The following is a 13,262-nucleotide window of genomic DNA, read 5'->3' as shown; positions in this document are numbered from 1 at the left end:
TCGCCGTGAGCACACGAACACGGGCACAGACGGAGCACGCTGCGGATTACTGCAAGATCTCCTCGGAGAGCTAATGGTGTAGGACACTTACTCAGAAGGACAGGTGTTTTCCACACGGGACAAATTAGATGGAAACATATTAAACCCGCAATAAGATTTCTAAACCTCAGGTGGCAGCTGTATCAAAATATATTTAAAGCAAAACACTATGAATCTCTCAAAGGTCAGCCATCCTGGATATGGCCCTTTGCCAACTCCTTCCAGGGTGCTCATGACAGAGCAGGAGTGACTCGTGTTGGGCACCCGGAGAGGTGTTCTTACCTTGAGAAGTCTAGTCTGCTCTTTAAAATCCTCATCTTCATCGGATTCTGCATCGGGTAAGTGATAGATTTTGATATTATGTTCCTCAATTTCATCCAGAATCTGGAAAAATGACAAAGACAGGAGCAATTTTACCAAACAACTCATATTAAAGACAGGGGTGCCTGGGGCACCTGGGGGGCTTAGTTGGTTAAGTGTGGATTTCAGCTCAGGTTATGATCCTGGTTCGTGGGATCGAGCCCCACATTGGGCTCTGTGCTGACAGCACGGAACCCACTTGAGAGTCTCTCTCCCACTCTTGCCCTTCCCCTGCTCATGTTCTCTCCTCTCTCTCAAAAAAACCAACCAACCAAACCAGATAAACCCCCCAAGCCCCCCAATAAACAGAACTATCCAAATGCCAACACAGAATCAAGCTGATCACTGACTGCCAAGCGATTTCCTGTTAAGAAAGGCCTCGTGCTTGCATGTTGAGGGGACCCCCTCTGCCCAGGGATGACAATAACGGTGTGCCGCTGCTTTCAGGGCACAGAGCAGCAGGCAGACCATCACTCCAGCACGGCAGCTAACAGGAAACACACTACAACCAGCTTCAGGAATGACACGTACCCAGGGAGTGGCACACCCAGACGCCGCAGGCCCCAGAAGAGCCACAAGCATTGCCCGAGGAGTCGGCAGGTGTGAGGGCTGGAGGGAGGGAGGGGCCTCTAGGGACCACGAAACCCAGGGTGGCCAGGAAGTCAGCTTCCAGGTTGGGGAAGACAGAAGAATAACTGGAGTTACCAAGTGGAGAGTTCCCTGGCAGCCAAGCTGGGTTCTGGGTTTTGTTCAAGAGGCAAAAAGTGGCAGCCATAGAACCACACACTCAAACCAATTGAGCAAGCGGGAGAGTGGCCCAGACGGCACGAAAACCTGGGCTGGAGATGAAGGAAGCAGCTGCGCACCCGCTGGCCAGCCCGCGCCCAGCCCCCAAGCGCCTTCTGTGCAGGGAGCGCCAGCAGATACGGGCAGGCTGGAGCTTCGCCTCCGCCGAGTGGGCAGAAATATCCCTGCTTTGAACCCTGCTCTGGCATTGGTGGTTCTTAACGGGAACTCTGGGGCCTTTACGATTATAGGATCAAAGATCGTGGGACTTAACGAGTTGTCTGCACTAATTCAGGCTTCGCAAAGAGTCTTTCTCCCTCCTCCCAACATCCTTCCCCTTGCAACTGGACCATCTGTGCTCTCAGAGCCCTCCCTCCTAGAGGAAGCAGAGGAACCATCTCACTGGTGGGAGAAGCCCAGCAGTGAGCAAGAACCTCCTCCATCTGTTCCTCTTTCCTGCCCATCATCCATCCCTGCTGCCCCATCAGGGCAAGGCTTATGAGACAAGGACGAGAACCGAGTTGACAAAATGCAGTAAATGGGCGATTTCCAACCGGAAAAGAGGAAGAAAGTGATGAATCAAAGGCAGTCACACATTTCCCTGTCTGGGCAGCCACACCAAAGATGGGGGTGCAGGTGGAGCCAGGGAAGCTGGGTAACCAGCTCAGGACCGGGATGGCGGGGGGGGGGGGGTGGGGGTGGGGGTGGGGGGGGGTGGCGCGGCTATCTCCTGTTTACACACATAGTTCATGTGAAAAAGATTCTCTGAAAGGAAAAGCAGAAGCCACAGGAGATGACACGATCTAAACAATACTAAGCAATGCTGACATTCGTGGCTTGGAAGATAGGTGGTAAAGCAGGCAGAAAGACCCAGTCTCCCGAAAGCGCGGCCAACCCACTGGGGAGGCCCAAGGCTGGTGGAGGGTCTGCAGCCAGACCCCAGACAGGAGATCTGCTGCTGGATGAAGTGGAGCCAGTTAGAGACGAAGGAAGGGTAGGACTAAAGCAGATCTGCCAGAGGCTCTTTTAGATGAGGGAGCGGGAGTACAGCAGGAGGCACAGGGAAGAAACCAGATAAAGAGAAGGGATTACAAAGGCCCAAGATGAAAGAGAAAAGAGCAGAAAAGGATTTCAATCCATTTCAGACTTGGAAATCAAGCCCTAAGAGTTCTGGGCCCAGGATTAGAGATGGGGGTACAAAACATTCTAACCCTGACCCTGGTTCCCCCACCTCTCTGAAATCCAATGTAACACGCCTATTATAAAAGGTGGCGTTTCCTTAAGTGGGCATTACTAAAACACATACTGTCAAGCAAAAGCATGCCTAAGCTTTCAGGGGCTCTTCCAAAGGCCTGGATATTTCCTAAAAGGCTGGCAGGCACTGAGACAACAAAGGAAAAGGCTGACATAGTCCATACAATTGAAGAATTCTGCCATGACAGAAGACATCAAGAAAAATGTGAAAACACAAAAATCACACTAGGTCCAAAAACACAAGAATATCCGTTAATTAATAAAAAGGCAATAAAAACGCAACACAGGCTCTAAAAACCTCAGAGAGCACACTAACAGGCATTAGGCACCAGGATACATACTCACTCGCATCAGCAACCAGACACTTGTGGAAAACACTCGCGGAAACTAGACACCGCTTCCCATTTCTCAGATGGGAGACACTTTAGAAAACCTGGTGCCGGATCTAGGACAGTTCTGGCAGGGGTGGAGCATGCGCACATGCTGCTTTGAGAATGTGAGTCGTTACACATTTGTTTTGAGGGAAATTCAGCTATCTTTTGTAACTTTAAAAGCCAATCGATTTCCTTTCCAAGAATGTATCTGACTTCTACAATTGTCAGAAGACAGACAGGTGCCTACAATGTGCCAGGTACTGTTCTAAACTTTTGGAACACACAAGTGAGCTAAGCAAAGATCCCTGACGCCAGGAATAGAGGGGTGGGGGTGGGAAGCCAAGAAACACACTGAAGAGAGAGTTTGTGCCGGGAATGCTCCTGAGAGTGTGTGTGTGTGTGTGTGTGTGTGTGTGTGTGTGTGCGTGCGTTGCTCTAAGCTGAGTAAGGATGCGGGGGAGTGTTTTCTGTGTGTGCTGGGTATTCTTAGAAAGTGAAAACGGCAGAATAATACGTACGCGATGATCCCATTCTGTAAAAACAAAAACATAGGTAAGCTATGTTCTGGAAAAATAGGTATGTCGCTGTAAACAACAACTGCTTTTATGGATAATTCAGAGAACTTTTATTTATAGAATTTAGCATATGAACTTGGACTTTCTTTTAACAATTAAAACTTTTTTTAATGTGTATTTTTCAGAGAGAGAGAGAGACGGAGCACAAGGTGGGAGGGGCAGAGAGAGAGGGAGACAGAATCTGAAGCAGGCTGCGGGCTCAGAGCCGTCAGCACAGGGCCCACTTGGGGCTTGAACCCATGAACAGTGAGATCATGACCTGAGCTAAAGTTGGAGGCTTAACCAAGCCACCCGGGCGCTCGTAAACTTGGACTTTCTTAATGCGCATTTGAATAAAAAGACAAGTAATTAAAAAATATATATGAAAGAATCAACAAAGACACACCAGAGACCAATGACCGGCATAGGGCTGCTGGGCGGTGAGAGTCACACAGGCTGGAAGATGGACAAGTTCAAGGCAACCTCTAAATGGCCAAAACACAAGCCCTTGAAACGTTTATGGTACCAAACAATTACAACTGAAATACATTCCTAAATGAATTGGCTGCAATAAAATGTTTGGATAAAATAACAAAACTTCACAGAGATGATCACACTTCCATACTCATTCCACTCTCGTAACACATGGCGTCCCTTCTACTCATGGACAGTATTTTCATCTAAGGTGAATTACAAAGAATAAGAACTTGACATCTTTGTCAAAATACTAAAAATCTACAACTGTTAGGTGTTTTTCAAAAAACCACCAGCCTCCCTACCTGCTCCCCCACATCTCAGGACACCCCTCCACTCTCTTTCCGAGGCACCTGGCCTTCAGCTACCCTGAGTAAAATACACTCACCCTTTTCTTCAAGCGCTCCCGCTCCTTCAGTGTGAGGGTGTCGGCTTTGGCAATGACAGGCACAATGTTCACCTTGTTGTGTATCGCCTTCATAAATGCAACATCTAAGGGCTTCAGTCTGCGAGGAGTGAGACAGTGCCACGAATTTAGGGGAAGAGCAGGGAGATCACACATTTTTGTTCTCTCAAAATTATCTCAATTGTGCAATTGGGGGCAACGATCAGCCCACAGAGTAAAGACGAGACTCTAGCACACTTGGCTTCTGCGGCCAGTGGCCCACATACCCGTGGCCGAAAGGGGAGATGAAGTAAAAGCAGCAGTGCACCCTGTTGTCAACGATGTGCCGCCTGTTCAAGCCGCTCTCGTCATGCAGGTACCGTTCGAACTGCTCATCAATGTAGGCGATGATGGTCTTAAAACTGTGAGAAACACAAATACTGACTATCGGATTCCAAAGGCAGGCAGTCCCAAACTTCAAAGACGCAGGCTTTTTCTGTCCCCTGCCTCCACACCAAATACAATTTGACAATCACTTATAAGATGGGGACGGAAAACTCACTCCTATGTTTGGCAAGATGGATGTTTTTGGAAAGTGTGCCAAGCATAATCTCCCCCAACCACAGGGGGCTTAAAGGCCCAAAGGGAATAAGTAAAAGCACCCGAGGTGGGTGCCTGGGTGGCTCAGTTAAGTATCCGGTTGTTTTTTTTTTAATGTTTATTTTGAGAGAGAGAGAAAGCACACATGCACACCCCAATGGGAGGTGGGGAGTGGCAAAGAGAGGAGAGAGAGAATCCCAAGCAGGCTCCATTGGGAGTCTGGCCCGAGCCGAAATCAAGAACTGGACATCTAACAGACCGAACTACCTAGGCACCCCAAGAGTCCAACTCCTGACCTTGGCTCAGGTCATGACCTCACAGTTCATGAGACTGAACCCCGTGTCGGGCTCTGTGCTGACATCAAGGAGCCTGCTTGGGATTCTCGCTCTCCCTTTCTCTCTGCCCCTCCCCTACCAGCGTGCATGTATGCGCACCCTCTCAATAAACATTTAAAACAAACACACAAAGTGAACGAAAGCACCTGAGGTGACTGAGTGGACAGAGGGCCGCCAGCTCTCGCAAGGACTGTAACTGTGCAGAGGGCAGAGGGGCAGCAGCAGAACACACGGTGGGGAAAGTGTGAACCAAAGAGCAGGGAGAGAAGGGAGCGACTCCCAAAGAAAGGAGACGGGAGACCCTTCCCCTTCCTTCCCTTCCCTCATCAGACGCTGGCAAGTTGATGCTGTCCATTGATGACGTAAGAAATTGCAGTTTCTACCACGAACGTGGTGCTCTCTGCGCAGCGCAGGGACAGACTGCTCTTCTGCTTGTAGCTTTCCTTGGTTTTGCTCATGATGTCAAGGACCGAGTCTCTAAGGGAAAGGGCTAGACCACAATCTTCCCCACTGGCCAGGGTCGATTCAGATCAAGGGGTTTCGTTTATACTAGCATTTGATGGATGGTTGGCTCTTCCAGAAAAAATACTCCTTCTCTCTGAAATTCCTCACTTCAAATGTTATAATCGGCACACTTGTAAACTGTTTCACTGTATTATTATACACAGCTACCTCAAGCCTAGTCATCACTCATTAACGCTATGAAACCTGAATACGTTAGAGAAACCATAGTACTTCCAGGACCCCGTGTCCCCGAGGAGCGTACCAATCCCTGCAGTTGATGGCGTCCCCGTAGCCGGGTGTGTCCACCACTGTCAGGCGCAGCTTGACCCCTCGCTCTTCAATCTCCACGGTCGAAGCCTCGATCTGGACAGTTCTTTCAATTTTCTCTAAAAAAAGAAACAAACTTAATGAGAGGACGTACCTAAAAACCGACCCAGTTCACAACAGGAGAAACGACCTGTTACCTTCTTATTAAGATACAAACGAACCTCACTACCTTTCCTAGAGGAAGGTTTTCCGAGCTAACACAAGAACTGTGTAAAAATAACCCCCAAGTTGGCAAGGGAGACCTGGAAGCGAAGATGAAACAGCAGCTCGGAAAAGTTAAAATGCCAACACCGAAAATGATGACCTTTGCTCACACAGCAGGCGCAGGCAGATGCCTACACCCGTGGCAGTCAGCCACTTACAGAACTCTCACATGAGGAAACACCATCCCCCAGCCCTCCCGTCAAACACAGAATACAGGCAGAAACTATTCCTTCTACTTTACCATAAAGGAAAACAAACTCGGAGACGATGGACCCGTGGACAAATGCCGAGTCTACAACCAAGACTCAAGGGCTGCAGGTCAGCACCTTTCCCGACCGAAAGAACGCTCGTCCTTGTGTTTCAAGCTGAGGCAAAAACACCAATTATGTGCTCTCAGCAGCTCTCGTGTAGCGCGACACTTAACAGTCCTGCGGGGGCTTCTGTACCTGCGGCTCCAGGTATGATTCTTTCTGGGTAGAGATCGGTCAGGAACAGGCTGTTTATGAGAGTCGATTTTCCTAGACCCGATTCACCTTTAGATGAAAATGAAAACATTGTCATGACTTGACCTGTAAGACACGGTTCATCTCCTGAGTTTACGTGCGGGCGGGCACTAGGTTAAGCCCTCACAAACCCCATTCTCCGCACTCCATATGACCACTACCAATCTGGCACGACTCTCCCCACTTCATTGATGGGGAAATGGGTGCTCGAAGGTTACTAAGTAGCGTTTGCTCAGAGAGCTGTCCAGAGCAGGGCCTTGATTGGAATCAAGGTCTCTGAGTCTCCAGAATTCCCATACGGTGAGATCAGAAACATACCCTTAGTTCTTCACAAATGTATACGATGGACTTTTAGAGGTGGGTCTTTATTTTTTGATAAATAGAATGCAAAGGTTTTCAGTTATGAGTTTTGGTAATTATTAAAGTTCCCAATTTTCAGGAAACTGATCTACCAATGTCAAGTGCACTATGGCTCGCCAAGCTGTGGGAACCTGAACCAGAACACACACCCAAGGCTGCGTCGCAGTCTGCATTTCTTCCTCCTGTCGCCAAGGCAGGGGCAGGCCACCTCCTCCCTTTCCTGCTTTACATACATTCCGTGCCCCAACACTGGCCCGGCAGCTGCCTCAGGTCAGACAGCCCGCCCACGCAACACTGTTGAGTGTGACATGACCAATTAAGAGAAACACATACTCATTCGAATATATAATGAGTTAATAATGCTCTTCAACTACCATAATACCTGAATTCTGAACACTCTTGAGTTAAGTAACGTTTGTATTCTGAGCATCTGCAACTTAACTTCAAGGATGCAAAACACCACAAATGAAATATCTTTTAGAAATGTTTATTATTTTTTTGAGAGAAAGAGAGTGCGAGCAGGGAAGGGTCATTCACAGAGAGAGGGAGAGAGAATCCCAAACAGGCTCTGTGCTATTCGCACAGAGCTCAACACGGGGCTCGATCTGATCATCCGTGAGATCATGACCTGAACCGAAATCGAGTCAGAGCTTAATCTACTGAGCTACCCAGGCGTTCCCCACCCCCCCCAACAAAATGAAATATTACATCTTAAGGAAGCATGCACAGATGCCATCATTTCACTGTAGCTGTTATCAGCTAAGGCTACATTCCGCGTGGAGAAGTGCTTCTGAACTCGGTGCCTGACTATCTCCTGGGCATCTTGGTCTGAACCTCCCTCTGCTAAGTCCTGTGCAGCACGTGGAAGGAGCACACATCTGTTTTGAAAATTATTTCCGGTAAAATGAAGTACAAGAGTAAATTTGAAATGAGTAGACATATAAAATCAGGACTGCGCTTTAATTGGATGGCGATTTTCATACGTGGAAAGGACCACCAAGAGGACAAAACCAGAATTACACGCTGGACACGTCCAAATAAAAGAGCATAAAAATATGCCACCAAATTATCCTTTTAACAAACTGCCCAGCAGTTTACGTCTTTATCACAAAACGAAGAGGTCTTGCTAGTAAGCAAGTGCTCAGTCTTTTTGTGTGCCTGGCACAGCTCCATGTGCTGGACAGCTAAATTCCTGCTCCCGTGCAGACTGGCAGTCCAGTGGGGGAGAGGACAAACGAGCAAGGTTACTTTGCCACCAGTGAAGTGGTGACAGCTGTGGGTAATGAAGCTGAAAGGGAATGGGGCTCAGAAGACATCTCAGCAGAGGTGTTTGAGTAGAGACACCTTCTTTAAAAGAAAAAAAAAAGCAGTTGCAACATTCCAATGTCTGATTCTGAATTACAAATCTTCACTATAAGGGTGGAAGCATCTTCCCTTGGAATGGCTTTCAGGCAGCACCTACAAGTAATTAACTCATAAACTCAGAACATGATGCTGCTGTTGGGCCGAATCTCTGGGAGTGGCTAGTTCTGTGATTTCTCGTTCCCCAGTATCTCTGTCCCAGAGGCGTTTCTCAGGCGCCTATACATGGGAGACACAAGAGCTCAAGAGGCCCTGGAGTGTGTATCTCACAGCATAAAATGCACGGGGCTGAGCAACCCTATGTAGTTGTCCTGCACCAGTGACGACAGCAGAAGCTGGCTGGGATGGGAGGTACTCGGGGTTTACAAAACGGCTTACGTTCTCACCAATCGAGATACACAGCACCAGGCACAAGGGGGCGCCGCCACATGAAGAATATGCACAGGAGGAAAGGGAGCTTGGGTTTACAGCATCCTGAAATCCCATCAGGCTCAGGGTCCCAGAGATCCCAGAAGCTTCCAATTAAAACCTAGGCGAACCCTCCCATCCCCCCACAAAACTTAGGCCAAGCCAGGAATGCCAGGAAACAAAAAGCTCCTAACCTGGGTGGAGGGTGTCCTCCTCACATTTACTTTTCAATTTTAACCAACACAAGAAAGCGCTTGCTTTCTCAAACACCCTGCAGCCAGGGCCACCTGGGAGGGCCCCGAAGGGCAGCACTCTAAGTGATCCCTTTTTTGCCCAGAGCCAAGCCATTTCACGGGGTAAGGATGCGCAAGCAGGCCCGGCTCAGAGTGGCCAAGGTCCCAGGTGCATGTGCCCTCATGAACGAGTCCACCAGGACACAAGTGTGCATTTTCAGGACGCGTGAACCTACAAGGATTCGTTCTCTTAGCTTAGTTCTGAAGTCTTCGGAAGTGTTCATTCTGTAACCCTCTTGTGAATTTGGTCACACTATCCATTCTTCGGACTTTCTACCAGGTAATATATATATTTGACAATAGGCTTTCTATTTTTAATTTTGCTTTTCTTGTGAACAGACCCACCACCCCCAATACTCGTGGGGAGGCTGGAAACTTGATATGAACCATCACCAACTATCACCATTTGGCCAGACTTCAGCAGCACAGGCACCACGTTCCCTCACGAGCAACTTGCCACTGGGCTTTGATCTGTGATGTCTTTAAAGAACTTATTTGTGATTTTTAAGTTTCTTCCAGATTGCTGCCCAAACATTTGTAGTTTTTCACTTGCATATATGATCTTTTTATGAAATTTCTTATTCCCTTAGATGTTAGCTGCAATTCTGAAAACACCTTTTTCAATAGCGTCTGACTTACAAGGTGGGTGCACTGGCCTTTTCCTGATACAGGTTCTCCCTCTACCCGAAAGTAGACTGTTCCTAAGCCCAAATGGTAGAAAGCAAAAAAGCATTAGACCACTCACTTAGATGGAAACATTTTTTGACACTCCTAGCTTAAAAAAAAAAAATCACCTCTCAGCCTTTCTGATACCTTAGAACACATCATAACAGGTGCACAAAATCAGTCGAGATAAAGTCCAGATGCTCTGACAGCTCTGGCAGCTGGACACCGAAACGCTTCGCGAGGAGGCTCGGCGGGCGGGCGTGCTGCCTCTGCAACGGCTTGCTGCAAAACCTGCTGAGCTCTTGCTGGTCTTTTATTATTGAAAACAGGCACTACGACAGGGCCTTTCATAAAAGCGGCACGCCAGGAACTTTCAGAAAGCAGGGGATACCTGTGTATCATTTTTCTTGTGCTTCTAACAGGTATAATTTAAAAGTTGAGGGTTCTCGTGGTTAAGTTTCTAGGGGTTATTCACTACCTGTCTCACCTTTAATTCCCTTACTACTTGCTTTATTTGAAACCCACTTTACTGAGGTGTAATTCACATACACCTCAGTTCAACAGTTAAGTGCACTCATTTGAACTGTACTGACGGATTAGTCTGACCAAGTACACACTCAGATAAATAAACTCAAGATAGAAAGGATCTCCATACCATGAGAGCTCCTTTGCCTAAGTCAGAGTCAGCTCTACCCCTCTCGTGTCATTATATGCATACACCAATCTGCTTTCTGTCTCTACAGACTGGTTTTGATTATTCTAGAACTTCACAAACATGGGATCATACAACATGCCTTCTTTTATCTGGCTATTTTGGCTCAGCACAATTAGCTCTGGAGGTTCATCCACGTCACGTCATCCATCAGCAGTCCGTTTCCTTTTCTCATATGGACACATCATGACATGTTGATCACCCTCTTGCTGGGTACACCTGTGTTACATCCGGTCTGGGCCACTGCAGGGAGAGCAGCTGTGAACATCCAGGCACAGGCTCTGTGGTCATGCTATCATTTCTCCTGTGTATCTGCCTAAGAGCGGACAGTCTAGTTACACAGGGAGTAACAGCTAAGAAAGCGCCGAACTGTTTCCAAAGTTGTTGTTATCACTTTACACTGTCACTAGCCACTAGGAGAGGTGCGTCTGTCCACATCCTCGCCAACACTTGGACTACCGGACTTTTTGCAAATTTCACCATTCCAGTGAGCGTGTGGTGGGATCCCATGGGTCCTCGCCATTCAGGATCTCCTATGAAATGTCTGTCCCAATCTCGTGGCCCTTTCTGTAACTGGGTAGCCTATCTTTCTGAGCTGTTCGGGTTTATGTTCCGGATAGGAGTCCTACGTTGCACGTGGTGCTGTGAACGCTTTCTCAAGTTTATGACCTTCTCTTGTTGTCTTCTGAAGAGAATTTTTAACGAAGTGCAACTTTTCATTTGTTTTGTGATTAGTGTTATTCACGTCCTAAGCAATCTGCTTACTCCAAGTCATGAAAATTTTCTTGCCCATTTTCTTCTAGACTTCTTACAGCTTTACAGTTAAGCCAACAACCCACTTGGAGTTAAGTATGTTGTACGGTGTGAAGGAAGGTTCACGTTCACTGCCCACCACACGACCACGCACTTGGTACAACACTGTTTGTAAATAGCTAACCTCTCCCCCTCTGTGTCACCTTGGCACCCTTGTCATGAATCAGTTGATCACGTGTACACGGGTCTTCGGGCTGGTATTTTCAGTTGATCTGGAGTTCCACCCTCACCACGCTGTCATGGTTCCTGTTGGGAAGGCTTGAAATCAGATAGTACAGGCCCTCTAAATGGTTCTGTCTGTTCTAGGCCCTCTGCACTTACATTCACACTTTAGAACCAGATTGTTCATTTCTATTTTAAAAAGCCTGGTGTGACTCTGGCAATGTGCTGACTCGATGGGTCACTCTAGGGGCAGAGTCACGGGCACGGTGTGCACGGTCACACCCAGAGCACTGGCAGGTCTCACAGCTTGTCTTTCTCTCAGCAGTGCTGCCATGGTGTCAGTGAAGGTCCTGCACCCATTCTGCTAAGTTAGCCTAAGCATGATGCATTTCTTATATTACTATGGATGGTACTGTCTTTTAAAATGTTTCTTGTTGGGGTGCCTGGGTGGCTCAGTTGGTTAAGTGTCCGACTTCGGCTCAGGTCATGATCTCACGGTTCGTGGGTTTGAGCCCCGTGTCGGGCTCTGTGCTGACAGCTCAGAGCCTGGAGCCTGTTTCAGATTCTGTGTCTCCCTCTCTCTCTGCCCCTCCCCCGCTCATGCTCTGTCTCAAAAATAAACAAACATACATTAAATAAAAGTTTTTTGTTACCATTGTTTTTGACAGTCTTTTCAAGTTCATTTTAAAATTATTTGTTGGTGGAGGCACCTGGGTGGCTCAGTCAGTTAAGCGTCCAAATTCAGCTCAGGCCATGATCTCGTGGTTCACGAGTTTGAGTCCTGTGTCGGGCTCTGTGCTGACAGCTTAGAGCCTAGAGCCTGCTTTGGATTCTGTACTCTATCTCTCTCAAAAATAAATAAAACATTAAAAAAAGAACCTGCAACTTGATAAAATTTACTTATTAAACATAGTAGTTTTGGGATTCCTTATAATTTTTAACACACACAAATCATTTCACTTGCAATTAAGAATGTTTTAGAAAATTTCCTTGATTTTTTTAGTTTACAAAGTTTAAAAATCTTTAATGGGCTTGAATTGTTGCGACTGCATGTTTTAGATGACAGCATAAATTTCCCCTTTAGAACCACACAGATTAATTTTCTAATGTTAAATCACGCACTCCCAAGGGGTGGCGCCTGGGTGGCTCAGTTGGTTAAGAGTCACTTGATTTTGGTCTCTTGATTTTGCCTCAGGTAGTGATCTCAAGGTCGTGGAGATTCACTCTTTCCCTCTGCTTCTTCCCCTGCTCCCCCATGCTCTCTCGACAAATAAACAAATAAAAACACAAAAGCTCCTCCCCCCAAAACCCATGTGCTCCTGAGGTAAACCCCATTCATTAGGATGTATAGACAGCTTTGCCATTAACAGATGCCTTGAAGGTGAGAATTTGTTCCAACACAACTGATATACTTGGGAACAACTTCAACATAATACAAGCATTGTATCTGCTCGTGTGATTTCACTGGTGACAAACTAGGTGAACGTCAAAAACTGTATCCAGTAGAATCAAGCCATGAAAGAACATTTTCAATAATGTGCACCCCTCAGCACCAGTGACCTCTGTTCAACAGTTATCGTGGACCATCCCCACTCACCTCTCCTGACACAGCTTCCCATCCACCATTTCCCGACACCCACTTTGACAAACTTCAGAGACTGGTCAAGCTATAGTGCCCATATTCAGTATAGTATGATTATTTTAACCAGTTAACAAGTGTAAAACCATTTACCATGTAAAAACCATTTTTATTATGTTCCTCACTTCTTCCTAATAGGTCCCTGAGG

General features: G+C 47.1%; 1 protein-coding gene across 6 annotated transcripts in view; it reads right to left on the bottom strand.

Annotated features, from left to right (window-relative positions):
* Positions 1–13,262, bottom strand: part of SEPTIN2 (septin 2) — a 34,895-nt gene that overhangs the window by 8,612 nt on the left and 13,021 nt on the right. For 5 of the 6 annotated variants that reach the window (XM_030327614.2, XM_030327613.1, XM_032594565.1 and 2 more), the window contains 5 exons: positions 6,643–6,729; positions 5,928–6,051; positions 4,514–4,648; positions 4,230–4,347; positions 322–423 (listed from right to left, as the gene is read on the bottom strand). In XM_030327614.2, coding sequence (XP_030183474.1) covers positions 322–423; positions 4,230–4,347; positions 4,514–4,648; positions 5,928–6,051; positions 6,643–6,729 — 566 coding nt within the window. Of the gene's footprint in view, positions 1–321; positions 424–4,229; positions 4,348–4,513; positions 4,649–5,927; positions 6,052–6,437; positions 6,582–6,642; positions 6,730–13,262 lie in introns of those variants that run through there. The other variant, XM_032594566.1, reaches the window with a different exon arrangement.

Source organism: Lynx canadensis, chromosome C1 (assembly GCF_007474595.2).
Source record: "Lynx canadensis isolate LIC74 chromosome C1, mLynCan4.pri.v2, whole genome shotgun sequence".
Lineage (NCBI taxonomy): Eukaryota > Metazoa > Chordata > Mammalia > Carnivora > Felidae > Lynx > Lynx canadensis.
The sequence above is the reverse complement of the archived record's forward strand: the minus strand, read 5'-3'. Positions and strand labels throughout refer to the sequence as shown.